Source organism: Argopecten irradians, chromosome 11 (assembly GCF_041381155.1).
Source record: "Argopecten irradians isolate NY chromosome 11, Ai_NY, whole genome shotgun sequence".
NCBI classification, from domain to species: Eukaryota; Metazoa; Mollusca; class Bivalvia; order Pectinida; family Pectinidae; genus Argopecten; species Argopecten irradians.
The window spans coordinates 32,000,733-32,017,035 of record NC_091144.1 but is presented as its reverse complement, the minus strand read 5'-3'; the positions used below and the strand labels follow the sequence as shown (position 1 = coordinate 32,017,035).

General features: G+C 34.7%; 1 protein-coding gene across 1 annotated transcript; it reads left to right on the top strand.

Moving 5' to 3' along the window:
- Nucleotides 1-176: 176 nt before the first annotated feature.
- Nucleotides 177-14,827, top strand: LOC138335321 (protein farnesyltransferase/geranylgeranyltransferase type-1 subunit alpha-like). Its single transcript, XM_069284354.1, has 8 exons — nt 177-350; nt 2,670-2,784; nt 7,001-7,105; nt 7,753-7,863; nt 8,313-8,474; nt 9,110-9,172; nt 9,782-9,956; nt 10,668-14,827. The coding sequence occupies exons 1-8, from the start codon at nt 209-211 to the stop codon at nt 10,791-10,793; spliced, it is 999 nt and encodes a 332-aa protein (XP_069140455.1). The 5' UTR covers nt 177-208; the 3' UTR covers nt 10,794-14,827.
- Nucleotides 14,828-16,303: the final 1,476 nt, after the last annotated feature.

Here is a 16,303-nt window from a genome sequence, read left to right as displayed (position 1 = left end):
TATCTAAAGAAATTTTAATGACTGTTACAAAAATTAAAATCTTTGACTTACCAAAGTATTCTACAGTAGATTGATCAAATCTCTGTTAAAATGAGTTCAACCGGAACGAACTATTTCTCTTTACGAGCCCGAGTCTAAATATTAGTCTCCCGCTAGTCAGCGCCACCTGCCGTCTGTTTTGATTCCTTTTCCTCGCGATCGCTGAGCAATGTCGGACTCGAGTTCTGACGATGGTGGTGGTCCCATCCCCTGGACACCGTACTGTCAGAGGGAGGATTGGCGAGATGTGGAGCCAGTTCCTCAGGACGACGGGCCACATCCGGTTGTACAAATAGCGTATTCTGACAAGTGTGAGTATAATGATACGTGATAAAAACATCAGTGGTGCCGGTGTTTTGCGTTTGTTTGTTGTCATTACCATTTATAGACGAGTGAGGTCACGTGTGTCGTACAGTACAGTTCATATCAGATCTCCCCAGAATGATGCGAAGTGAGAATAAATTTGACTATCATGTACGAATACATATTGTATTTGTTTATCATCGAAAAGTTCTTGAATCTCTGCTTATATAAATTAACGTAAAAAAAATATTAACTGATTCTGTTCTTACTGCACGTGCGTGAAACAAATCTAGTTTCTAAATTTGAAAGGTTCTAGGGTTTGTATAAATGTTCAGGATATTTAAAAAAATAACATTGATGGGGACTATAGTCTAGCTATCAGATGAAAAAAACTTTCTTGATTGTATATGAAATGTATTCAGGTGTACATTTAAGTGTTAGAAATACATAATCTATAGCTATAATGTAGTTACCTGTCACTCTGCCAAATAACACAGCATGGTTCTTTTGACTCAGTCAAAGAGCTGTTGGTTTATCTATCATCTGCACATCAGATCACTTGACAGGAATTTATGTTCTTATATATATCTATGGGCAAAATGAATTTATAATGAATCGCAAATACCACCGCCAACAGTAATTCTCCACATATAGTCTTGCTCAATGTATATGGTAACACTACGGACAAACATTTTACTCCTTTAGTGCTTAGGGGTTTTTTTTTTGATAAACACTTAAATAGTTGAATATAAAAGAATAACTTTGATATGTTGTAAAAGTTCAGTAATTTTCAGATGGTTTGAGTACGATTTTGGATAGAAAAAATGATATTTTAACTTATTTATTAATAAAACAAAACACACTTCCGGTTTTGAATGCCTGATTTTCAAAAAACCAGGTAAATTTGCTTATTTTCATGCTTTTCAAAAATCATATTATATAACATCAATCGGGAAAACTGATTACATCAAACCATGATACAATGTTTTAACTTTGTGTTCGATGCAAAAATATCGTGTTTAAAAGAATACACTTAAAAGTAGTTAGCCGAGGCAAAATGCCTATAAACCGGAAGTCCCTGCCTGCCAACAAAGACAAAGAAGGAGTTTCCAATCTTTATGTATATATGTTTTTGATTGTACATGTGTTAGCTAATATTGTTCAGTACAGTATTCAAACAAAGTCTATAAAAATATGTGTTACCAAGACAACAAAGTAATACAAAATGAAAAATTTAAGATATGAAATAGAGTAAGTTAACAACCACAAAGTTTTCATATCATTCAATGATCAAAATGAAATCTTTTTTTAAAAAGAATAATCTTTTTGAATCATTTTACATGTAATTTTTATAATAGAATAGTATAGTCTTATTGAGGTGGGGACCAGGACACCTATGGGTACGTCAAATAATGATTATAAAAACGGAAACTGCATGTCCAAATAAAGGTGATCAATACATACTGATCATGCAAGAAACCCAGGGGTTCTGCTACCTTATTCATGAATGTATATTGCAGTCTGGTTTAAAAATTAGGAAACATTGTTCAGAATGAGCATTTCACAGAGCTTTTTCTCACTCTTTTGGGAATGCATGCATGGGGCCTGTGGCTTTGAATATAGGAAAATGTGCGACAAATCCAAGAATTGGGAAAAATTATGAAATCTGAAATAAAGCATAATAAATAAGACTTTTTATTTCCAGTGTAGTTTATGTACTTTTCTGAAACCAATTCACAAATATTTAAAGCCTTAGCCAACTATATACATGCAGTGTTTTTGGATAGTCTTCAATACATTAATTTACTTTGATTTTGGGAAATTTAAGGCTCGAATAGGGAAAAATTAAGAGGATTTGCCATGGGAAATGAGGCTGAAATTCAGCCCCAAATCAGACTGGAAATAAGCCCTGATTTCATGTCCCCTTATTAACTTAGACAGAGTAGATTTGCGTTATCTATATCAGAACAAAAGATACCTCCACCTTTTTCAGACTTATACCCCTTTATTACAAAATGATTAAATTAATGGTTACTCTTCTCCTCTTTCAGAGTTACAGTTGAGTGTTATGATATAACTAACCTTTACACCTAGTCATTAGTAGTATATACATGTACACTGCATTTAACTACAGGTAAACTGTTAACTGTAAACTACACCCCATTGTTACAAAAAGAAAAGAGGGCCCTTTTTTGGAGGGGTTGGGGTGGATATGGCATCAAGCTCCTGGAAGGTAGTAATTGTGTAGATCAGTTGCAGTTTGTGCTGTACAATGTACAGTAATACCATAGTACCTGGTATATTAACATAGTAAAATTCTGTTGCAGTCAAGGATGTGTACGACTACTTTCGTGCGGTGATATCCAAACATGAAATAAGTGAACGTGCTCTCAGTCTAACAAAGGATGCCGCAGAACTGAATCCCGCCAACTACACTGTCTGGTAGGTTAATCACTATCTATTACTTTGTACCAGAAAGAAAAATATCAACTTGTATATCTTTCCTCATCTTTTCCTCTTTCCATTTCCTCATTTGTTTAATTCTAATAAAATATATTGTGATCTGGATCGATCATCGGTCATCAGTAGCTCATGATCAGTGGTAGACTTTCAGCTAGTGTTCGTAGGTCCCGGGTTCAAATCCCGGTCTGGCCACTACATTTTCTCCTCTCCTATTATTTTACATGTATATAACACAGGCAATATTTATATGTGAGAATTTCACATAATACTGGTAGTTTCTGCTCCTGCTTAGCACTCAGCAAACAGGGAGTGGGACGACTTGTTCGCCCATTGTCAGTATAATGTGACCGAGTACCCCACTCTTGTTGCTTGGTGTCTTCGGCGACATGCTTCAGTGATATAGCACTATAAAAAGGGCCACAGTTCCACTATATACAAGAAGACTCAACATGAATATACCGCAGTCTCCCAAAACATGCACTTCACACTTAACACACGCTATACACTGCATACATGGGAGGCCGTCCTTACTTGACCCTGTCTGTTAATAGGACGTCAAAATAATCAAACAGCACAAACAAAACTAAGAATTTCACATAAAGAAATATAGCCTCATATATGTACTAGCTACACACATTAAGTGTGAAATGACATAAATCATAACAATACAATCTTTTTGCATGATATTTATCTTCACTGACCTCAGTATTTATTACTTTCTAAATACATCAATAGTATACATATACAAACCTTATTGGTATAATGCTATAAGCATTAGATACATATATATAAATAGATTATGGTAATAGTATTGATAAGCATCTTACCAAATGGAACCTTTCCAATGGTTTCAGAAGATTCTGCCAGCTGGCATTTTGTCTGTATCTCAATAGATTGGTAACTATCAGCTGTTATCAGAGAGTCTTACTGGCCTTAATATCTACAAGATTGTTTTTGTTTTTGCTAACAAACAACTTTGACTGTATTCAATGGTAATGGAAGAAAGCCAAATTTCTGATAAAGCAATGACCTATGGCCATGTCTAGCTGTTTACTACCAGGTATTTCCCTTTTGTGGCGGCTAGTGATATGTCCGCCACTACTGTGACAGCAGAGAGGGCATACTAGTGGTTTGTCGTGATCATTACAAATCCAATTATTTAATATTATAACCCATTTTCTTTTGGCTAGTATATGATGATTTTATTATAATAGCATAATACAGTAAAACCCCTATAACTCGAACTGCAGGGGACCAGGTCAATAGTTCGAGGAATACGGGGTATTCGACTCATCCGAGGTTGGTCAAGATCGACAGTTAAAATGTTCGGTTTCAAACTATGACAAACAATGCACGGCAATGACATTTTAATTACCCTATCTTTCAGCATTTTGGATTTCTTTATTTAAGTGTTGTATTGATAGCAATATCAATTTGAAAAAATGTATAACATAAATTTAGCGTTTGGAAAAGCTAATGAGAAAGCCCTAAATCAAATGTCATTCACATCAGAGTAAGCGCTCGTCATCTAGGTTAATGTACAATATCCATATTGGTCAACAAGGAGTACATTTTCTATTATTTAATTATCACAAATTATTTAAAACATTTACAAAATACATACTCACAATAAAGTTATTAACCAGCATATTTACGGACATAAGGAATGATATCTATAGATGTCTATTTAGTATTTACGAGTAAAGTTACAAAATACAATTTACATGAAAAGATACGGAACGCACTGATAAAATGTACTTTGCATATATCGTTTGATATCGTTTACATCTTTCGGCAAATAACATTGTGTTAGCCTATCGAATGAAACCAACGATGAAATTAAAAAAAAATAAACTTTTATAATTAGGCGGACGTCAGCAATATCTTCCGCCTCTTTTGTCATTTCACAATGCGTACTTTCTATTAACACAGATCAACAACTTCCGCATTTACAACGAAGATTATTACGAGAGAAACATTAATAACTTAATGCCTTTTCTGAAATATTTAAATAAAGTTAGCATTATAAACAACGGCTTGCGATCGTGTAGGTAGGTAATAATGACACCGTTAATCCCTTAATTACCTAAAGGCTTGACACGCCAATTGTATAAACACAAGATCGTGAGCAATTATCCATGTTGGTCGGTGCAGTCAGGTGTGACACAGGTAAAAAAAAATCTCAAGGGCCGAAAACCTGTTCGACGAATACATGGGTAAATACTATGTATTTGATGCAACGGGGACATATTTCTGTTCGAGGAATAAGGGGTATTCGACGAATAGCTGTTCGAGCTATCCGGGGTTTTGTTACTTAGATTATATAGAGAGACGGTCGGGACCGTACGACCAGTTCGACAAATAGGGGGTATTCGAGGAATCCGGGTTCGAGTTAGAGGAGTTTTACTGTATGTTTTTTTTTTTTTAGTACAAGCGTACTGGAACTATTATTTTCCTCGTCGGGTGTAGAGTCTGTGTACATCTGCTATGCGCACCTGATACCGGAAGTCAGTGTCTTATAGCGTTTAATAGATTTGCCATGATTTAGTGACACCAAACTTTCAAGAACATATATTAAGATATACTTGTCAGCGATAATCTACAATAAATTAACAACAATGACATTACACAGTGCTAAACGCATTTGTTTTGTGTAAACTTCAAGCAGCGTATCATACAAACTCTTGCATCAGTCATGATATTCTAAGCATCTGATCTACTTTTGAAACTTCCGGAATTATACAATTCAGTTTAGGTTTATATAGTCAATAAAAGAAAGTGACGAAACAGATAACTTTTAGTACCGGCCACATATTTAATTTATTTCATACATCCTAGGTCCTAGGTGTATGTTGCACTATCGCTTACTAACCCATGTGACCATAGACCGCATTTGCTGCAGTTCCAATTAATATTTATAAAATTACACAGCTTTGCGTAAGAGAAACAGAATAAAAAACATTATAAAATATCAGTCTGAGTGTCTGAGCTCTAGATCTAATGTACCCCAGAAAGCGTTCCAGCATGACACAGGTAAGTCACCACGTGCACAGAGACTGGACAGTTCTAGCGGACAACTATTATGAGCAGCAAAACACGTGTATCGTACCAATATAATAATAACCACATTTTATGTAGCAAAGAACTTCAAAGTAATTTCACATTTAAAGTTCTGATGAAGTAAAGGAAAGTATTTAATACTATTTATTACAATACACAAAGGGCGTAAACCTCGTAAATCTCCTTGCAATAGTCCCAAGGATAATGAGCGAAAGTGCTGCATACACCTGTTGCAGAGGATGATTTCATAGTGGAAATTAAGGTTAGGAAGTATTTAGCGAGCACTTAATGTCTAACAGACATATTTCTAGATTTTCCGTGTAAAGTATATAGTATAACTACATTTTTTTTTTAAATTTTATAGAAGGCATAGGGCATCCAGTATCCATGGGATTTGCCAATGACTTTTTCATTGCTTTTTTATAGTCTTATTCATGGCATTTTCATGGACTATATTCCAGTAGTGCCCTAAGAGTATGTATGTAATATTTCGCGTTTGACTCCCAAAAATCAAATTGTCATGTGGCTGGCTTGACTCTCAATATTTCTGAGAAATGATGATTTGACTTCTGAAGGGTCAACTGGAAGTTTTGAAGGCATTTAGCGTAAATAGCATAAATATAAGGGAGTCTTTTTATTTCAATTCAGTTCTTACCAATGCAAGAGAAAGAAGAAAGAGAACAGCCTAGCTATAGGATAAGTGGCTATTTTGGATACATTTTACTGTTGTCCAAATGAAAAGGAAAAAAAGCAGATGTTGTAACCATCAGAAATACTGATCACTTGAATATAAATTATGTATCTGATAATTATATATTTATATCTGATAATGATATATTATTGGCAATGTTAGAAGGGTTCACAGTGCTGCTATTAATAGCTATAACAATAATTGTTAGTGAAGGACAGACTCGCATAAGTTATAGGCAATTTTTATAGACCACCATCTGATAATTGTGAACTAAAATGAAAACAAGGCGACCAGCTAAAGAAAATTTTATTGTTTAAATTAATAGCAGCACTGTGAACCCTTCACATATATAGATCATTTAATAGCATATTTCATCAAGATTCCTGTAAGTAAGGATCTCTCGTGTGATATGATTCTAACAGTTGTTAATTTATTTTTGTACAGGCATTACCGCAGAGTTCTGTTAAAAGCTCTGAAGAAAGATATAAAACCTGAGTTGAGCTATATCTCAGAAGTTATTGAGGATCATCCCAAAAACTACCAAGTATGGTAAGTATAACCAGCATACAGGATCTGGAATCATACTTGATACTCTATGGGTTACTATCACTGTTGTGGTATCCACCCCTGGACTATACTGTCGTGAAACTGAAGGCATTTCAGGAGAAAAAATTATAACCATTCACATGCTGATACAGAGACTTCCTTTAAATGTTACATAGAGTAATTTTAAGCTGTACATACACAGTGTACTGTTAATAGAATCTTTTGATGCCTCTTGAAGGATAAAACTACATGTCCCCTCTGTTGTCGCACACACAGCCTTCAGTTACGTTATTACTTAAGACTAAAATGTAAAAATGTCAATTAAAAAATAACAATAGGTCATAATTTCAAACTTAAAGGCTAAAAAAAATTGTCACAGTGATTCTTGTGTAATTTATTATAACTATATAGAAAGGTAACGTTTAATGTATAACAGCTTTTACATGTACCTTGGACTTTTAAATATGAAAATCTCGCAACATGAATATATACATAATGATGTCCCATATTACTATTCGTATCATATTATGTAACCGTGTTCATTTTATGTGTTTAAGGGGCAGATCACCTCGATAACTTCACAGTTTGTTTTGTCTGCACGGTTGGAATTACTTCTTTGTCCCATATTTACCATTTTACCTGTTTTGCAGGCATCATCGCCGAGTTATGGTTGAATGGCTCGATGACTCGTCACAGGAGCTCAAGTTTACCTCCCAGATTCTTCGAGGGGATGCCAAAAACTACCATGCATGGCAGCACCGGTAAGTGATTAGTCATATGATAGCAAAATTGAATCAATTAAATCAAATTTCAGGGAGCTGAGAGGTTAAGATGTCCCGACATATTACCACAAGCCCTCCACCTCTAGGTCGCAACTTTGAATTTCATGTGCACGTGGTGCAGCTACCAGGTACTGACCACTGGTCGGTGGTTTTTCTCTGGGTACTCCTGTTTTGCATCACCATCATGGCATATCCTTACATAACCCTGGCTGTTAGGACGTAAAACTAAGCAAACCCAAATTTCAATAATAAATCTTCATGTGAATCTGGAAACCTGTGCTCATAGAATTTGAAAGGGCTTGCTGGAAATGGGTCTTTTTGACAGTATGTGACCCAGTATATTTGATGATATAGTTAGAAATGACCAATGGAAATTGGCTGTTGTTGATTGACCACTGGTCACTATATTACCTGTTCATATCTTGCAGACAATGGGTGATCCAACACTTTAGTCTCTGGGATGGGGAGCTTGACTATGTGGACACACTACTTCAAGATGACTTAAGAAATAACTCGGCTTGGAACCAACGCTACTTTGTAGTCAGTAACACGACTGGATTCACAGGGGAGGTATTGGAGAAAGAAGTCCGGTAAGGCAGTGATTTTCTTACTCCATAATTTCAGGGCCTTGTACCTTTTCAATTGGGAAAATACTACATTGCATCTTTCTTGAAATATGTATATTTTTGAGAGTTTTTCTTTATTTGGCAGAATATTTACATAAAATTGGGAAAATACAACAAAATTTCTCTAGGAGAAGGAGCATTTATTTGACCCCAAATGTACCGAATAAATCACTGTATGGGCTAGTGAATTCATGAAGCAATGTGATAAACTCCCTTGATTTCTTATAGCTAGACATTTAACTAAGGGTTTATTGCCTACACTTATGAAAACTTTAAAATAAATATATTCTTTTGGGTATCAATGTGTCTCTTTAATTGTTTTATGTTCTGTTATTGCTATTTATACAACACTAAAATACCACAGTTTCAGAAAACACTCAGTTTCACCACATATAAGACTTTGCACAAAGTGGAGGCCAGAAGTATTAAATAACAATAATGAATACAGGCAACCAATGCCTCTATGTCCATACATTATATGTTAATGAAACGAATTGATAACCTTTACATTTGTGCATAATAATTAAAATTAATTACACTCAGCTAAGCAGTTAATTAAGTTCTGCATATTTGATGGAAACTTTTTGTTTTATTTTCAGATATGCTCAGGAATTCATCAAAAAGGCTCCAAATAATGAGAGTGCTTGGAACTACTTAAAAGGGTATGTATGGTAGGACTCCCATGCATATAAATATATGTTTTTGTGATGTTTTTTGACCTTTCGAATAACTGGTTTCACTTGTTAGCAATACAGTCAAACCTGTATATAAAGACCACCCAGGTTTGACTTTCATATGTTAGCAGTACAGTCAAATCTTGAATATAAAGACCATCTAAGATGTCAAGAATAAAAAATAGACTTTATAGCCAAGTGGTCTTCATGCACATGGCAAATTATGGTAAAATCGACCATTTTAGACTCTTGAGAAAATGATCTTATTAAACAAGTGGTCTTTATACATAGGTTGTAATTAAGACAGGTTTTAAAAAATATAAACTTTATTCATTTTACATCGATTGAGAAACAAGTTATACAACTTATATAAATCACTCTCGATGGCCCTGATGTAAGCGCGTGAGGAGTCTTAGTGTGGGAGGAAACCTGAGTGCCTAGAGAAAACCCACGTAATCGGGCAGATGACCCCTGACCTTTTCACGTCCGTGCCAGGGATTGAGCCCCGGCCGGCTAGGTGAAAGGCGAGTGGCTTAACCACTACACCACCCGATCACCCAGACAGGTTTTATTGTAGCTATATTGTTATATTTACAGAGCACTGATGGAACATGACTTGAGTAAGTACCCGGGTCTGATGGACTTCTGTCAACAGCTGTACGAGAATCGTTACCGCTCTCCTTACCTGATGGGCTGTATGGTAGACACATACGAGGAGATGCTGGAACAGGACTGTGATGATAAAGATACAGTGCTGGATAAGGCTACTACTGTAAGTCTACAGACGCTAGCCTACTTAAAATTTAAAATCCACTATTATTTCACAAATGAAAAAGAGTTCATAGCTCACTTTATTCTGATAGTAGACTGTTGAACAACATAACTAAAAGACAAAAATTTAACTCTTGTGCGAAATAGTACCACCATATGTTTCTAAACACAAACTATGTTTAAGGCTATAAATCTTACTAAAATTTATAGGGTATTAAAGTAGAGTACTTCTTTACAAGAATGCAGGGACAAGGACTTGCATTAGGGACAGTTGAATATGGAAGAGCTGGTTTTATTATAAAAGTCTAAAATTGAGAGCTTTAGGGCGAGAACAAATACGGTCATTCACTAGTTTAAATGTCATATTTTACATCTCATCAAATCATCAAAAATGTCAATACATTTAATAACAAATATTGTTTTGACTTTAGAAATATCTTATCACATTAACTTGAAATTCTCATTATAGAACAGAATTACACTTTCTTTTATGTAAACCTACTTAAAGTGACCACCTCTGTATAAAGACCACCTGCTTAATAAGACCACTGTCTAATAGTCTCAAAGAGTCAATTTCAATACAAGTCGACCTGTTTGGCTTTCAAGACTAATTTTCTTAATGCTTTGAGTTGTCTTTATACACGTGTATGGCTGTAGATATGTAATATTAAACCAATAATCACTTAAACTGTATAAAACATTTTTTTCACAGCTATGCAAGTCTTTGGCAGAGGAATTTGACACCATCAGAAGTGAATATTGGAACTATGTTTCACGAGTGCTATCCACCAAATTTGGAAATACAAACTCAAACACAAGTCCTACAGGACCTTCCTAGTACCTGTGGTTTATAGTGGGACTATAACACTAATAAACTGGTGCCAGATTTCACAACGCATAATCTGTATTTGCATGTTACAGAGTTATCTGCCCATACAGATATATATACTGATTGTGACATTGTATGTTTGAAAGTGTAATGTCATATATTTAGAGAAAATTATGTGAATTTCACTCACAAAATAAAGATGTAGCAATGTTTACCTACCCCAAGGGAGGTAACTCTGAAATATGCAAAGACGGAGAACTAACAGGAGAATCCCGCATGATTTGGCTGTCTGTACTACATGGATCGACTTCATCGATATGGATATCTCTTTTGGTTGGCCAAGACAAACTTACACAAAGTCCATACTCTCAAGGTAAAGATGAGGTATTCATGGAACAGGCACATTATTTTTTTTATTGATTTTTTTTTTTTTTTTTTTTTTTCAAATTAATGTTAAAAATCGAAAATTTATGTGCTTTGTACATATATGTAAAATAGCATCAGTGCTCTAGGAAACATTCATCAAAATTAATAATGTGGAATGAAGTAATGTTGAATAATGTTGGTGAAGTGGTTACACAGCAAAGAAAAGTCTGCTGTTGAGAGTAAATAGGTCCTGGTGTTGAGTGTTTTTATCAGAGCTTTTCTCAGGCTCTAGGAAACATGCATCAAAATTGATAATATAGAATGAAGTAATGTTGATTAATGTTGGTGAAGTGGTTACAAAGAAAAGTCTACTGGCTTTTTCTATTCTCCGCAGAGATATCCAATGCTTTACCTATCAAGAATTTTCCCTTAATTCATTGAAATGAAAATTCTGAATTTTTTTTATAACAATATATATCTAAATTAGGATTGTTTTGTCAACTATTTAACTGATACCCTTAATATCCTTAGACAAATATTACAGGGAGCCTAGCCTATTGTCAGTTTAATAATTCTATTACATGTTCCCATAAAATATGTGTTAAATATATGATCAATATTATAATGCATGATTGGTGTTGTGGTACGTAATCATGATTAACTTTCAAAATCCACCCAGTATTTTTTTAAGTTTCCACTTATTATATTTCGTTATTATATTTTTATTATTTTGCATTATTTTTTATCCGTTTTCTTGACACTTTCTTAGAAATTATGAACAATATGGTTAAAGATCCTCCACCGACGAAAGAGCATAAATGACATTAATAATTTGAACAATAATTGGTGTTTAATCGTGTATATATATGTCTAATTGACAAAAAGAAATAATATAAAATTATTTTTTTTGACTTTGGTGCATGGGCAATAAGTACTTCATTCCATATAGGATATAATGCCACAGAATTTTTTCGGGATGCAATTAATTATTTTTTATATTTTTAGCTAAGTAAAATTAGTAGCTCAAACTTTTCAATGGTGGTAATGGTGTGAAGTAAGTAGCTTTTGTAACTGAAGAAAAATACTAAGTCATCTGCTGCTGTTTTTGATAGTGAGAAAATACCATTTGTCAGTGGTGGAGCATATGGTAACCAAATAACAAGTTTAGTCAAGGTTTTAATATGATAACTTTATAATTTCTGTAAATTTGATATACCGATACACCTAAAACTACACTGTACAGTTCAAAATTTGTCAAGGCCTGTATTCGACAACGAAATCCTTTCCACAGGTATTTAGCTAAAGAATTTTTTTTAATCATGTCATCAAGAAAATGACCTGCCGGCAGTAAATACTCTAAATAGTTTAAATTTTGAAGTGTGTGCTATATAAAGATCTTTTCCTGTAAGCATATATGATATATCACATGTAAACATGGGATCATGGATATATGGTAGTCTAGTGATACTAAAAATGATCAGAACAGTTCTTCAGGAAACACACTTTGATAGTATGCTAGGAAGTGATTACTTTGAGGTAATGTTGTGAATCTATAGCTACAAGTATTTAATAGTTACTGTAATGCTGGATGTATATGTGTGATCCACAGCTAGAATCAGGGTTAAAATCTGTGTTTATTTTGTAATATTTTCATTTTTTTTTTTTTTTTGTAAATAATTATGAATTGAGTAAGAAGCTGCTTGTAATTGTTGTAAATGGAGAGATTTTATATCTTCAGGAATATATTACATACAATTGCTTGAACAGGGAATACACTTACATTATTTGATGTACAAATGAATGTAGTGACATATATTCTAGCTGATGTGTATATTATCCTGTAAATGCGAATCCATTTCTTACCAATTAATGCTCAATAATTCATAATAGAAATTTATATTATTGAAGTAAAAAAGAATTTAAAGAAAAATGTTGAAAATGAGAATGTCATTCAGATTGACGAAATGAGACTTCATGTTCATCAGGGCCCGGCACCATAAAACTATTCTCAGACAAATATTTTACTAAAGTATATGATTTAACATAGACTTAAGTAAAAAAAATCTGTCTGTGAAAGTTTTATGGTGCTGCGACCAGGTCTTCTATACACAACTGTCTGTATATTGGACAGTGATGTCTATAAAGTATTTTATAGATTTATATACCACTAACTCTCTCCGAGAGATCTCTGGGTTATGAGATGGTCTTAGAAAGTGGGTTGTCATTGGAGTTTGCTCTTGCATCTCTGGATTTCTTCCAACACTAGAACCCGTCGCATCCTCAAATGGCTGTTATTAGAAATGCTTACTGTAAACCAAATTACTCCCGTAAAATTAAATTTCGCATATTTTGACAATTAATCGCCAGAAACATGTTCTGATCATGCGCAAAGTAGAACCAAATCACTCTCAATCACGACATTAACTCTCTTTGAGAATTTGTTCGACAAACTTGGAAGTTACTGTGACTTTAATACAGTCATGTTCATGTATTTTATGTATGAACTGCATGCTATTTGATTATGAATGTGTAACTTATTAGTGCATTTTTTTATCAAATAGTGCTTGTAAGCAAAAAGAAGTTTAAAAAATTGTAACATGCTTGTCATACATGTTATATTGGTCAATCAGGTGGAGCAATGAGATTTCTATAGACAGTTAAGGTTATACTGCCAGTTCTAAGTATATCAAACTGATAAAACATTTCTTATAATTGGCAGTACCCGGGAGAACTGCTTTAAAATTAGATATTCAGAAATCGTTATAACAGTACAATCATAATGGAGCTCATACACGTACCATGTGATACCCGATAACATTTATGCTATTGTTTCTATTGGTGATGGAATGACGTCAAATCACATAATCGCGGGATAATGTCATTTTAGCAGGAAGATTACAAAGAGTTACGTTCCATCAACACTGGAGATACTAGTCCCGCACAAATGTTATCGGGTATCATGTGGTTGGTAAGTTAGTCCCATTAAGAAGAATGTGTCTATCTTCCAGCTCATTAAAATAAGTTTACTGCTAAAATATGTATGTTTGCAGTATACTTGTATACAATACTAGACAATCCTGTGTCATGGTGTTTTCATCGGTAAGTTTAAAGTGAATAGTCGAGCAAAGAAAACCAGTCTAAATACGTTCATTGGCCTTCCAAAAGTTCTCGCATATTAATATGACGGTCAAGTTCTGCTTAGTTTCCCAGTTCTGACCATTAAAGTAAAGAAAAGTTGAAAGCATTGAAAGCGAGGCTGCGTGGAAATGTAACCACGGACATAGTGAGCCAGGAGGACGTTTTAGAATTTCCATACTATAAATTTCTTCGTACGCAGACAGATTTTGACAAGAGATTTGATTTTTCCATTTCATAAGAAATTGTACTGGATACATTCACACCATTTTTACCGACTTTAGCCATCCTTGCCCGACTGTTCACTTTAATTTCTAGGATGATGAATCTTGAAATTCAATGAATATTTTAGTTATAGAAATATAGAAATGACCTTGACATTTGTATATGGTGACATCACTCAAACGTCACAATATTAAAGCATGATCTGATTTGATGTTTGCCATTGTTGTTCAAATATCCTTGTACGCCTTAGATGGTCCGTAACAAAAGCCTCTTTTTCTACCATGTCAAATTGTTAAAATAAATTTCCTTTGTTTGAATATTTGTTCATCTAATTATATTTCAGTATGAGCACTATACATGTAGAATTGCACTTTTCGAGAAACATAAACCTCGTTAGCTAGATGCTAGTTTAAGGAATTTGAGATTGACACATATTGCATGCATGTTGAGACACAGGTATGCGATTGTGTATCCTCAAGATGACTGACCCATTACCCTTGATGTGCTACCAACACCAGCAAATCTTCATAGATGGGACCTTGTGGAAACATCAGTGTGCCCCCGGTGTGGAACTTTCCAACACATACTCACCTCCTGTCATGTGACCTTGTCACAGGGGAGGTATACCTGGCACCATAACCAAGTCCTTAGGGAGCTGGCTGATGTTTTGGAGAAAGAACGGAAGAGTGTCAGGTTCAGTCAACAAAGCATACGCAGATTAGGTTAATGAGGGAAGGTGAAACAAGGACATCAAGGTCTGAGAAATCAAGCAGAATTATCAACCAGGCAGGGGACTGGAGGCTGGAGGTAGATCTCAACCAGAGATTAACTTTTCAGGATATTGTTCCCACTAACCTCAGACCGGATATGGTTCTATGGTCACCAGCAACAAAGAATGTCATCATTATCAAACTAACAGTCCCATGGGAGGAAAGGTGCAGTGAAGCACATGAAAGGAAGAGGACAAATGAGGCATTGCTGACGGAATGCAGGGAGCAGGGCTGGCAGACATGGAATTGCCCTCACCACTGACAAGCAGTGACTGATCAACACTGTGGACCCCCATCCTAAGAGTTTAAGGAGTAAGGGGTCAAAACACAAAATTAGGGATGGCCTCGGCTGAGGACTTCGGTGGTGCTGCAGCATATATTTAGGTAATGTATTGGTTCTATTTTATTGAATCGTCTAATCAAACACAACGAACAGGAAACCCCCAACTGGTAAATGCCAATTCCCTAAAACTGAGTATAAGAAAGAGCATCAACTACCATGATTGTTAAGGGCTTCTGTATGCTTCATTAAAGCAAAAATCTGTTCACAAGAACAAGCCCTCAAACTAAGAGTCAAAGCTCAGCTGGTGTCAAAAGAAACATCTTTGAAATATTTGAAAGAAGAAAACAATTATATAGCACATATAGGAGAACATATGCATTTGTTTTTGTTTGTTTGAGTTTTACGGCCCATCGACAACTAATTTCATTTAGGGCCAAACTGCAAGGCAGGCATTAATGGCACTATTTGCAGAATGACAAAGTTTCAAAACTTCATATTACACAATTATCTAGTTTAATACATACGTATACCGGTAAATCACAAGCAAACTAATTTCAAGTTGATCCAAACATATATTTATTAAAATGTTATCAAAGCAAAAGCCAGTAAAAAGCTTTTGGACGGCTGGAATGTATATCACAATTCTGATGCCAAATAAATCATTTGAACAAGATATCATACAACACCTCGTTTAATATACAATTTACTATGTAAAACAACCTGTCTTTATGGCCATACAT

What these genes read in the sequence shown, in the direction of transcription:
- LOC138335321 (XM_069284354.1), top strand. Translation starts at nt 209, where the DNA reads ATGTCGGACTCGAGTTCTGACGATGGTGGTGGTCCCATCCCCTGGACA. An exon ending in CCCAAAAACTACCAAGTATG is followed by an intron (nt 7,106 to 7,752) that starts GTAAGTATAACC and finishes CCTGTTTTGCAG; the next exon opens with GCATCATCGCCGAGTTATGG. An exon ending in TGCTGGATAAGGCTACTACT is followed by an intron (nt 9,957 to 10,667) that starts GTAAGTCTACAG and finishes TTTTTTTCACAG; the next exon opens with CTATGCAAGTCTTTGGCAGA.